Here is a 12,462-nt window from a genome sequence, read left to right on the forward strand (position 1 = left end):
AAAGATACAGTAAATCACGTAAAAAAGTTGTTTTAGTTGATCATACTATTTGGAAGTAAGATGCGCCTTTTAAAAAAAATAGGCTTATAAATAGGTTTAAAGGTAGGTAGGTAGGAACATTCAGATTTAACATTTTCATCTTATACTAGGTGTACTTGGCTATAGGAAAAATATTTCATTACGATTTTCGTTCAAAAGGAATTTGTTCTACATGAACCAAATTAAAAGATATTTTATTTTATCAATACATATTTGACTTTGATTTTTTATATAAATTAAATGAGACTCTTACCCACTTTTATACTTGAAGCTCAATTACTTACTCAAGTAATTACTTTTTCTGAGAAACCCATAAGTACAAATGTTTTATGGTGTATATGTAATTATATTATACCCTTGAGGTTCACAATTGATCATATTTTACTTAATTATACTTATAATACTCGTAATATGCAGTTTCGTCTTTGATCATATTTAAAATGTTCTTCGAAATATACCGCTTTAATAGACTCTGAAAGAAAGAAAGAGAAAAATATTTATTCGGCACAAAATACATACATACATACATACACTTTGTTTAGTGGTAGTAATTTACAATTAAATTATAAATAATGTCAAGGTTATTACTGGTTATGGGTTATGTTGAAATGGTTTCAGCTCAGCAAAAGCCATAGCCTAGCTGTAGCTAGATTACACAGAACTCACGCTCGTAAACCTGGTCTTGAACAATCCTGTATTTCCTTAATTTCGTCCCGGCCGATGCAGTGTCAGTCTGCAGTAACCTTCAGGAGTTGGTAGAGCCACAAACCATCCGAACATTTAAAAATCAAGGTTCACTTGTTTTGAAGTCCTAAGGCGATTCCCACACGACGCGGATTTTGTAGCGGTTAACCGCGCGGCGGTGTTTGTGTGTTAAGCATCAGTAGGTTACATGCAAGTCAGTGCGACCTCGCCGACCGCAACATCGTCAACCGCTTCGTGTAAGAATTGCCTAATTTGGTTATTGGTAGCCGTGCCGTGGTAGCTCAGTTGGTAGAAAGCTTGCCTCTCACTTTGAGGTTACAGGTTCGAATCCAGTACAGGCCTAAACTAATTTGTTTTCGAATTCACGTTTGGATCATAAATGATTATCACGTGCTCAGCGGTGAAAGAAAACCTCATGTACAAACCCACATTCCCGAGAAATGCATTTTCAGAGGTGCGTAACCTAACATGTATTGGGCCGGTTTTCCCTTCGCGGGTTGGAAGGTCAAACAGGCAGTAGCTTCTGTAAGAAACCAGACCTGTCAAATCTTCAGTTTAGGTAAGCGGAGATGAGGTACAGCAAGCGTGGGTATAATCTGTAAGTCATCATATAGGTATCATCTTTATTACGTCACGTCGACATGATAAGCAGCAGAAAATATTCTCAATGTTATTACAAGTTAAGGTTTAAAATATAGTCCGCGTCACGAAAGAAGTTCAGCGGCCACGGCGCTGCAGTCGCAGATTTTGAATAAATATATTTATTTATTTATTTATTTTTACAGTTTTACATTCAGCCATTACAGTAAAAACCAATTCGATTGAAACAAACACTATAAGACATAACAATTATTATTATTTAACTAGAACAACAACATTGATTATGACTTGTCAGTTAGTTTCATTAAAATCTCTCGACTTATTTCTTGGCGCGGACTATCATTTTATAACCTAAGGTCGATCTATGTTTTCCTTTATTCCCAGTCCAATAGAGAAGTTTTAATATGATCCAGGTAACACCTACACTAGGTACCTATTTAGTTGTGAACAAATAAATGGTCGTAGTCGATAAAACACATGATCTGGCAGAATGCCAACTATCGGAAGATGGCACGTACGAGCCTATGAGATAGGGGGATGATTACAAACGAAAACGTTGGCATCGGTGTTATGGTTGTAAGCAGGGATGTTATGGATATGACGGATACGGATTGGATACGGATTTAAGAATGATTATTATACCGGATACGGTTACGGATACGGATAATAAATTATCTCGGATTATCCGTTAGTTTCGGATAATTTTGGTTACGGATATTATTTTTTTAAGGAATTTCAAAAGTAAAATTCAAATACGTAATAAAGTGGTTTTATTTATAGGTAACGACAAGTTTATATGTTATTTATATTATGATGACAAATGAAGAAACAACAAACAATACGCGCGGCTTGTGTGTCGGCACTGGCAGCGGCTAGCCGATCAAAACAACTTGTCATAACGTATTTCAATTAGGCCCCGCCCTTATCCGGTATTATCCGAAACTTTAATTTCAGATGCGGTTACGGTTACGGATCATTTTTTATATCGGATATCCGATAGTTTCGGTTCCGGTTACGGAGCTACCCAACATCCCTGGTTGTAAGTTAGACTTGACTTCGGCGACGAATTAATCGAGTTATAAAAAATAATAATTAAATACTAAAACCTGACTACGGAAAAATGGCGCTGTAAAAAGTATGAAACAAGAAAATATTTCTCCAAAATTCTTGAAACGGGAAGAAACTCTCCAAAACTCAAACATATTCATTTTAAATTTCGAATATAATCTATCACGCTATTCAAACGCATGTTCAACACATTCCAAATCTACTCGATATGCAAAATGGTTGCACGTCACATCGATCGACTAGATTGCATGCAATGCGGTGTTCGTTGATTAAATTATACAATCCATACAGACAGCTCAAACTGTGAACTTAAAGCTATAACATAAACACACATTTCACCTCCTTCCCTTTAGGTATATTCCTCCGTTCCTTTATAATATATGTTATACGAAAATAACGTTAATTATTATATTTCGCCGCAAATATAATTCGAACTGTTACGAATATAATGATTATGCAGTGGAGTGCAGTCCGCCAATTAGGTCATTACTTAATGGCGTATTAATAGCGCCGATAGTCGCATGTGGGTCACTAAGCTATCAATTATGCTTAGTTATACCTATGTGCCACTTTGATCCTGTCATCATATTGTATTGGCCCTATTCGTGCTAGTAATAAGTGTAGGCACTGGTAGTGAAGTTAGAAGTGTTTTATTGTAGTCCGAAAGGTCTCGAATGCAAACTCTACTTCTGTCTTAAGGTGGCTACAGATATTTCGAGGCATGTGCCCCGCACGCCATGCGCCGCAAGCTTTTCAATATGTGTGTGTGTATGTGTGTGTGTATCCGTGACGAAGCATGTGCTACGCACGTATAACACATAGCGAAGCGTGCGGCGGCGGCTCATGGCGTTTTGGAAAATGCCTCCCAATGTCTTCATCCGCCTTTTAGAACTTTCTAAAACGCGTTGTTTATGCGAAACAACAATCATAATTAATTACGAGTTGTAAAGTTTTTATTTATTTTTATATACTTAAGGTTCACTGTCATTTGTATTCAAATCAGGCGCGTTTTTGCAGCGATTCTGACTATTAGTCACTCTGCAGCGCAACATCATCGCGACTGATTCGAAAATACCCTTACATTACTCAGCACTTTATTGCACGGAAGGAACAAAAATAACATAGAAATAAACAACATATAATGTATGACGGGTATAACTTAAAATAAATTTAGATGGTATCTACAGGAATCAGCACCATTATACCAGCACAAAACGCAGCCAGGCAACATTTGGAAGACAATACTATTAAGTTCTACAGGCTGCAGAATTGTATGGCCCTTCACCATGAATAATGTGGTCTCACGACTTCATATGTCTTAGCTCTGTAGTATTCAAGCATTCTCCAAAGCGAAATCGGTTTGCAACTGAAACAATATTTGCACCCACTACCTTCAATCGAGCTTCACCCAGTGTCTACGTAGCGTAGACTATACCTAGTGATAGAATGAGGTCAGTAGGTAGGAAGGGAAGTGATGAAGTTACAGCTTTATTCAATATTCTTTATTTGCATATACTATGATGGTGTACAAGTTTGTAAGATATTTATAAGTTTCACATCACAGACCGGGCACAACAAAATAGAAGTTTAAAAGAGAGAAGGAAGCTTTTGAGATTGTAACATCGGTATAATTAACATATTCAGACAATTAGAAGTTCTGTCATTTTTTTAATAATCTTCCTCTTCAATCGTGTGGGTTGTGAGGGGAATTCAACCTCATCAACCCTGGTGTCAGGATTATTATTGAGCCGCCAAAGGCCCCTGACATAGCTCACGTAACGATTACTAACTTAAATCAGTAAGTAGTAAGCGGGACCAATCGCTTAACATACCTTCCGAAGCACGGATCATCTTACTTTCAGGTAATCAGGTGATCAGCCTGTAATGTCCAAACCAAACTAGGGATCACAAAGTGATTGTTGTGATATGTCCCTACTAGGATTCGAACCCGGGACCTGCGAATTATGAGCCCAAATATTTACTACCTCAAATGTATTCTAAAGATTTTGTTTGTTTTCAATAGCACTCTTCACCAAGAAAATCATTGCAGGTGTATTGTTTATACAACTGCTTATTAAATATTTTGAACAACCACCGTCGCGTCACCGTGGTACCCTAGTGAGATAGGGCCCTTGAGTACAACAATATAAAACCAAAATTGCAAACTGTATTAAGTACCTACGTTATAAAACTCCCCTTTTGTTGTTTCGTCATAAAATATTCTTTTTATAGCCTTCGAATTTTCTTACACTTGTTCCGAACACTTTTGATGGCTCTAATAAAATAATCTTTTCAAAAAGCACTCGTCGTTCTTTGAAGTTGTCACTAATTTGATCTGAGGCCATCTTAAGAGCAAATAAAAGGCAATATGAAGTCTTGAATTTATCAAAGAGTTTCAGGGGCCCTTGTCCCATCTCGGGGTTTGTTCGTAATGCTTGCGTAATCAAATTCTGTGTTCAAACAGGGGATGGGTGAATTTCAACAAGTCTCATTTTTTTATCATTTCGGTGAGATTTTTTATTTTAATACTTTTCTTCACATATTTGACGACAAATAAAACTTTAACCTATTTTGAATTATGTGCGTGAGTGGGCATCAAATACGATCGAAACTTACTGAGATATTTAAAATTGAATTTTTATGAGTCCACTGAAATGATAAGTACCCACTGAAATGATATAAATGTACACCGAAATGATATAAATGTACACTGAAATGATAATGAGTCCACTGAAATGAAATTAACCCACGGAAATGATACAGTCAAGAAAAATTGTGCTGCTTAGCTAGGGTTCCGTACAAAGTGAAGTTCGATTTATACATAAATAGCCTATATACGTCCCACTGCTGGGCACAGGCCTACTCTCACTTAACCGGGGGGGGGGAGGGTATGGAGCATACTCCATCACGCTGCTCCACTGCGGGTTGGTGGAGATCGATTTATACATTCTTAGATAAATAGTTCTATGCTTCTATGCTGTTCTGGGAGCATATAAAAAACATAGAACACGTTCAGCTGCTTCTCTTCCCGGGCATGTCGTAAAAACCGACAGAGGGATTGTGTCCTCTAACATGATGGACTAATGTTATGGGCGATAGGCTGATCCCTTATCACCATAAGGTTCATCATATCCATCTTTGGACTTCGTATCAACAGTGGCTGCAAGTTGTCTTTGATTACTTGTGGCTCTGCCCACCCCATTAGGGATTACGGGCGTGAGTTTATGTATGTATGTGTATGTATAAATAGTTCAATACTTACTAAATAAAAAATAGTTTAATACTATTTACTAATAGTAATAGATTGTTGTTCGTTTCTTTCATCGAGCAATAAAAAATGCATTTAGTTGTTGTCAATATGTAGAGCCGTGGTAGCCTAGTTGGTAGAACGCTTGCCTCTCACTTTGAGGGCGCAGGTTCGAATCCAGCACAGGCCTAAACCATGCTCAGCGGTGAAGAAAAACATCGTGAGGAAACCCACATTCCCGAAAATTCCATTTTCGGAGGTATGTGACCTAATGTGTATTGGGCTGGTTTCCCTTTCGTGGGTTGGAAGGTGAGACAGGCAGTCGCTTCTGTAAAATACTGGACCTGTCAAATCTTCAAGTTAGGTAAGCGGACCCTGTGAAAAATCGGGATAATGCTAGGGGGATGATGCTTATTGTCAATATGTCTTTTTTGTGGCTATTGTCATTGTTACTTACCTACATTTTTTTAAAATAATATAGGTTCACGTAGGACCACAATCTCACCTGATGGTAAATGACGATGTGGTCTACGGTGGATCACACTTACCTAGCAAATGCCTATTCACCCTAGTCTTGAAGTCTCCTAGATTATAACGAGTTGGAAGTTATATCCATAACCAAGAGCTCGAGATGGTTGGTAATTCACTCCGGAAAGTCCCAGTCAGGAGGAAAGGACTCCGTTTTGCGGTGAACAGATACGCCTGGGTCATGGAAGCGTTGAGTCTAACCTACTTGTTGTCACCCCAGTCTGAGACGGACTTAAGGGGCAGATTCACACGATTCACAAGATCCTCTCTGAGGGCACTATCATCTCTGGTGCTTACGCGTGCATTGGACATGTATCTCTCCGTCACTGTGCTATCGTCTGCATGCCTAAAGATACCGGGCATAATCAGAAGATCATTGATAGAAAAAACGTGACGGAGAGAACAGATCCCTGAGGGAGTCAGGCATTAATAGCATGTAGATCAGACAAGCACCCATAAACTACTACCCGAATCAATCTATCCCTATCTATCCAATTACATAGGCTAGAAGGGATCCTGATATATATATCAAGGGACACAACAAGATCCTCGCCTTGATTCTAGATTGCCTCACTCCATAAGCGTGTAGCATACACAAGAAGAACATCAGTTGACCTATCTCTGAGTAAATTGTTGGCTTCAAGGTACGCCAGGAGGCGGTTGTTCAGGATTAGCGGCGGTTGTAGCGAGATGGGGCGGTAGTTAGCAGGGTTGGTACGAGTGCCTTTTTTGGGCATACACTGCACATTGGCAAGGTTCCATGGTTTCGGGAATTGTCCTGAACCCAGAGAGAGCAGGTAGAGGCGTGTCAGTAGGAGACTATTCAGGTGCACAGTTCCGCAGTACTATTGCTGGGATATCATCAGGACTACTTACCTTATTCACGTCTAGAGTGCGAAGCATTTTTATACGGCAGAAGTTTGCTTCGACCGATTTGACTAGCGGCTAAAAGGTTTTACTACCAGCTCAGTCAGTTTGGCATCATTTTGGCCAATATTGTCGAAACGTGCCCTGCGCATTGTCTTCTTGCAAGATTTTGCAGCGGTATTCAGGGAATTTTTCAGAGCCCGCATTTTAGCACTAGCATACTCCGCGATGTACCATGAGCGAGCCTTATCGTCAGATGATATGTCAGAAAATGGGATAGAGTATTCCATTGCCTGACAACTAATATGGCATCTCCGCAGCTCGTCGAGTCTTCTGAAGAAAAGCAAATCTCACGCCAAGGATAGGATGCGAAGAAGTGCCGCATCTCATCCCAATCTGCTAGCGTGTGTCACCATATTTGCCTCGATCCTCTGGGGCTAGAATCAGGTGGGGAATAGACAGACAGATATCTCACCAGACAATGGTCGGATGTTCCCAAGGAGGAAGTCACTGATAGAGATTGATATTGGTCCGGATCAGTTATCAGCAAAAGGTCCAAGCAGTTGGCGCTATAGTTAGCAACGTCATGTATCTTTGTAACGCAATTCACCAGATGTGAGAGATTTTGCCACACATGGCAAAAGCTTGCGCCTCTTTGCCAGCATGGTTGGTCTTCTGGAATGGGAACAACCACTCTTGCTGGTGGGCGTTGGAGTCCCGGAGAAGATCAAGTTGCGCTGAGAGATACCTCCGCCGTGCCAACTCCACTGTCCTACTGAGGTAGGTGAATAACCTGCTTGTCTCAGAGTTACCGCTGTGCGATCGGTAGACACTGGTGTAAACTATTTTATCCAGGCCAGTGTCCACCAGGATCTAAAGAATGGATAAGTCTGGGTATTCAAGGTTACCGAAAAAAGCAGAAAGAGGAGTTTGATAGAAGGTTATATGACGTTTTCCAATCACCCAAAATGGTTTTGGAAAACCATGAGATCATCTCGAGGAAAAATAAAATAGCTCCACAGAACTGTTAAAAAGGCCCTTAAAACAATACCTAATTCGAAACTAAAATTTAACACACGGATCTCTAAAACTTAACGGTTTTATCATTTCAGTGTTACTTATCATTCCCATGGACTGTTATTGGCATTTCAGTCCACCGAATCCACCGGAATGATAACACCGAGATGATAAAAAACAGGTTATTTTTGTATAAACTGTGAATTTAAATAACTATCGAAAAATCGACACTTCTCAAACAAAACAGTACTTGCAGCCGATTTAACACATCAATATGAAATAAATTGAACTTATCTAACACGAGTTATAATGGCTACCGAAATGATTTTTTACTGATTTTTTTTTGTCCCCCTATCACCGAAATGATAAATTTCTTTTTTTGGCGGGAAACCATTACACGCTGTGACGGGTATGTTCACGTCTAGCGGTCGAGCCGAACCAATGCGAGGTGTTGGCAGGTAAGGAGGTGTCATAGACGCAATGTTGACGGAGTTATTCTACCAAAACTTACTGTCCTCTGAAATGATAACTTTTTTTCGGACAAAATTTAACTGCCTGTCAAATGTATGAGAAGGAAGGTAAACAGACAGAAATAGTTTTTGTTGTTAGAATATTTATTAATTTAACGAAATTCTATCAATTTAAATCCCAATAATAGAAAATAATTGTAGAGCAAGACATTTTACAAGCGATAATGGGTTACGGACAAGCTACCGAAATGATAAAATGACACTTTAAAAAATTTTTTCAGCGTGTTACAGTTGCTGAAACTGAATGATTTTTTTTGCCAAGGTAGAGGACTACTTACTTTACCCAGAAAAAATATTCAAAATCATTTAGCAGAACTTTGCACTACCGTTCTCAGCCAAGACAAGTTTTTTTTTCGCTTTTGCAATTCACCCGGATGGTTCTGAATATTCATGCGAGCTGAAACATCGTAAAACAGGCTGTCCATTTCGCGGCATGTAAGCATACATAGACGATTAATTAATTGGCACCCGGCGTTGGGCAGCAGCTGGCCATGGTAACTGGCTGGTCGTTAAATTTTATGGTCGTCGGCATCGCTGTCAATGGATGTGCAATAGGCGCTAGTGCAATTTGAATTTGAAATTAGATTTGGAATGATTCCACGAAGCGAGAGCCCGATTTGGAACTAGGCGCTACGATTCGTCTATACAAGTTCCTATTTCATGCTGGTTTACTATTTTGTAAACTAAATCAGATAAACAAGCTATTTTGGTCGATATTACAAGGCATGAACTTTTTATTGGATGACAGCCTTCAGCGTTTCTCTTAAGACTTTGAATGCCGTCTTAGACTTTTCCTTTTTTAACCACGTTTATTTAGAAATCAGAATCATTTATTCACCGTAATTATCATGGATAAACTTGTTGTAACATTTTATAATTTACGTCATTACATACTAATGACGTCATACGTGTATATTTCTATAACGACTCCATAGAAAAGTATCTCCTTTGACTAGATTGTCCTATCGCTTATTATGCTACTATTCCCTTCAATATTTCCCCTAACAATGTAGGCAGTAAAATCTCTCCAATCGGAGCCGCTAAGTGAGTTTGTATAATTTTGTCCTTGGAGGCTGCGCCGTGTCTGTATAATTTGATCATGCTGCAGTCTGCAACTAACTGCCTAACTTAATAGCGGTTCTTCTACCCACTCATACAATATTTTGTACCAAGTATTTAGCTACAGAAACAGATTGTCATAATGAAATATAGATAGATTTTCTCAGTACGGTCCCGAGTATTAATATGTATACACTTTGGTACCATGTCACATTAACTTTTTTAACAAATTGAACTGTAAGTCTCACTAAATGTCAAATATTGTTAGTGCGACAGAGTCCTAAAGTGGGTACATTATATTGCTCATGACTGTACAGCGAAGTAGTTAGATAATGTAGTATCATAAATGTATTAAAATAACACACGATAAGTTTAAGACATGATTCATTAATATTTTGAACTGAAGTTTCAGGACATTAAGTATTTTTTCAATAAGGTGAAATCAATTTCGAGTATTGTAGCCTACTAATAATAATTAAAACACATAATAACGGGTTCTTACGGCGTTTAAATCAGGGATATGAGACTCCCGATATTTCGCCACTGTTGCAAGTGCCATAATCACGGGATGACTGATGAGATTGGAGTGGAGTAGGTAGATCCATAATTTTCTATGGGCAGACATCAGGCAGACACGGTCATTGTGCAAACTGGACATTTTGCAAATTAGACCATCTTTAAACTGGACATTTTGCAAACTGGACATTATGCAAACTGGTCATTCTTTCACCACTGGACATTTTGCAAAATGAACATTATGCACCTAAAGGATCTGTCTACCCTCTTTCTTTGCCGCTTGTTTATGTATTTGATATCGGAATATTCGGAACCATCTGAACTCGTAGCCTACTAATAAGTCAATCAATCACTTATTCGTTAATGTAATGTAAATTCTGCGTAGATAATATAAACTTCTTATGTAAAAATCCAAAACATAAATACCCTGATCAGTGCACAATACCCTGTGATATGTATTAAGTACTGTACTTATTTTTAATAAATAAATAAATAAATATAAGGCCGTAATAATTTTATGCAAGTAGGTACGGATAAAAAAGAAAAATAATGGGATAACTAGTAGGTATATGAATACAATTTCATTAAATTATGACAAATAAAAAAACTTTTATAATTTAACATAAAATTTATAGTTGTGTATAAAATCTGTAAATAACAATTAATAAGTAGATATTCTTCTCAAAAAACTAGACAAGAAGGAGTAGATATTTTTATTTAGTTTATCCACACATTTCCTTTCCTTCCTTCCTTTTCTTACAAAAATATTAGATTTGAATTAAAGGTAGTCTTATCTGTCACTATTTTTTTTTTTACTATTAACTAACCGTGTCTTTCTTCTTTACAGAAAACTTCCAAGGAGACATCGCAATTCCAGACGCAGATTATAAATACAAACCAGTAACCAGTGCACCAACCACGTCCAAAATCAACAAGTCCTTACAAGAAGAAGTAGAGAGACTAAAAAAAGAAGTACTGCTTGAAGGTCTACAAGTAGAAGAAGAGGGACTCCCGGATATTCTGAGGAAAAGGACAAAACAACCAGTACCGCTATCACAAGAGAAACCAAAGAAATACAATGACGCTTCTTTGATGACTAAGGTATGTGTGGGTACCTACCCTATTAAGTATCATAATATTAAAGAAAATATACAATAAATATAAAGTTGTTACAATCAGTTTTCAAACACGGGATATTCTTTTTTATTCCAATATTTTTACAGCAATTATTCAAATAGGCATAAAATAATAGTCATATTTATTACAGACATTACCATCAGGCTTAGATAAGTCACTACTAATGAAGAATGGAAAGATACCACCCGGAGAAATGATCGAAAACCCTACGAATCTAGCCAACCAAAGCAAACTCGACCACTTAAATCAGACTACTGTAGTCGATAACCTTACAGAATCTGAAAGTCTTGAACAAGATGGCGTTCTAGTAGTAAACGTGTCCACTGATAGCATTTTAAATTTGGACGAGTTATATCCTCATATTCAACTGTCAAACATTTCCAATAAGATGGATGAGGTGACAAATAAAATTCAGAGTAATAGCCGAGAAATCACCGGAGACTCAAACAATAATCTCAAATTCAAAGATCTACCAGATAATGTAACAATAGCACCTGCTCCTACCAACGGAGTTTTACCATCAAACGAAGAAGAAGAAGATGATAGAGAAGTGGACAACAAAAGAAGAAAAGAAGTAGAGAGGAAGAAAGAAGTAGATGAAGACTTGTTGAAGCCTACTGAAAGCCTGCAGAGTTTGATAGAAGAGACCACAAGTAGGAGACGACGGAGAAGAAGAAGGCATGGAAGACGGTACGTTAAATCTAGTACTTAAAAATATACTGAGAATAGTTAAAGTAAAGCCTATTTAAGATTTAAAAAAAATACTTAATCAAATCTGGTGCAAATACGTATACTTTGAAATATCTCGGCATCAATGCTCTTATGCTTGTTTACGAACGTTCGATATAAGTACAATCGAACTCGATATGAATTACTAAATACTCACTCACAAAATAAATAACCAATTATACATTGTTCTAAGTTTACACGGTTATTATCATAATTAAAACACATAATAACGGGTTCTTACCGCGTTTAAATGGGGATATGAGACTCCCGATATTTCGACACTGTTGCAAGTGCCATGATCACGGGATGACTGATGAGATTGGAGTGGAATTTCAACAGGGAAGACGGGTTCAAATTATCGACCATGTGGAATCCAGTAGTAGGTGTTGTAAAAAGCTTGAAACGGCCTAATGTGGTGAA

At 37.9% G+C, this 12,462-nt stretch overlaps 1 protein-coding gene across 1 annotated transcript in view; it reads left to right on the forward strand.

Moving 5' to 3' along the window:
* Positions 1 to 12,462, forward strand: part of LOC126381286 (tolloid-like protein 1) — a 151,405-nt gene that overhangs the window by 85,154 nt on the left and 53,789 nt on the right. The window contains exons 3-4 of the mRNA XM_050030782.1: positions 11,024 to 11,277; positions 11,444 to 12,003. Of these exons, the coding sequence (XP_049886739.1) occupies positions 11,024 to 11,277; positions 11,444 to 12,003 (814 nt within the window). The remainder of the gene's footprint in view (positions 1 to 11,023; positions 11,278 to 11,443; positions 12,004 to 12,462) is intronic.

Source organism: Pectinophora gossypiella, unplaced genomic scaffold, assembly GCF_024362695.1.
Source record: "Pectinophora gossypiella unplaced genomic scaffold, ilPecGoss1.1 Pgos_43, whole genome shotgun sequence".
NCBI lineage: Eukaryota > Metazoa > Arthropoda > Insecta > Lepidoptera > Gelechiidae > Pectinophora > Pectinophora gossypiella.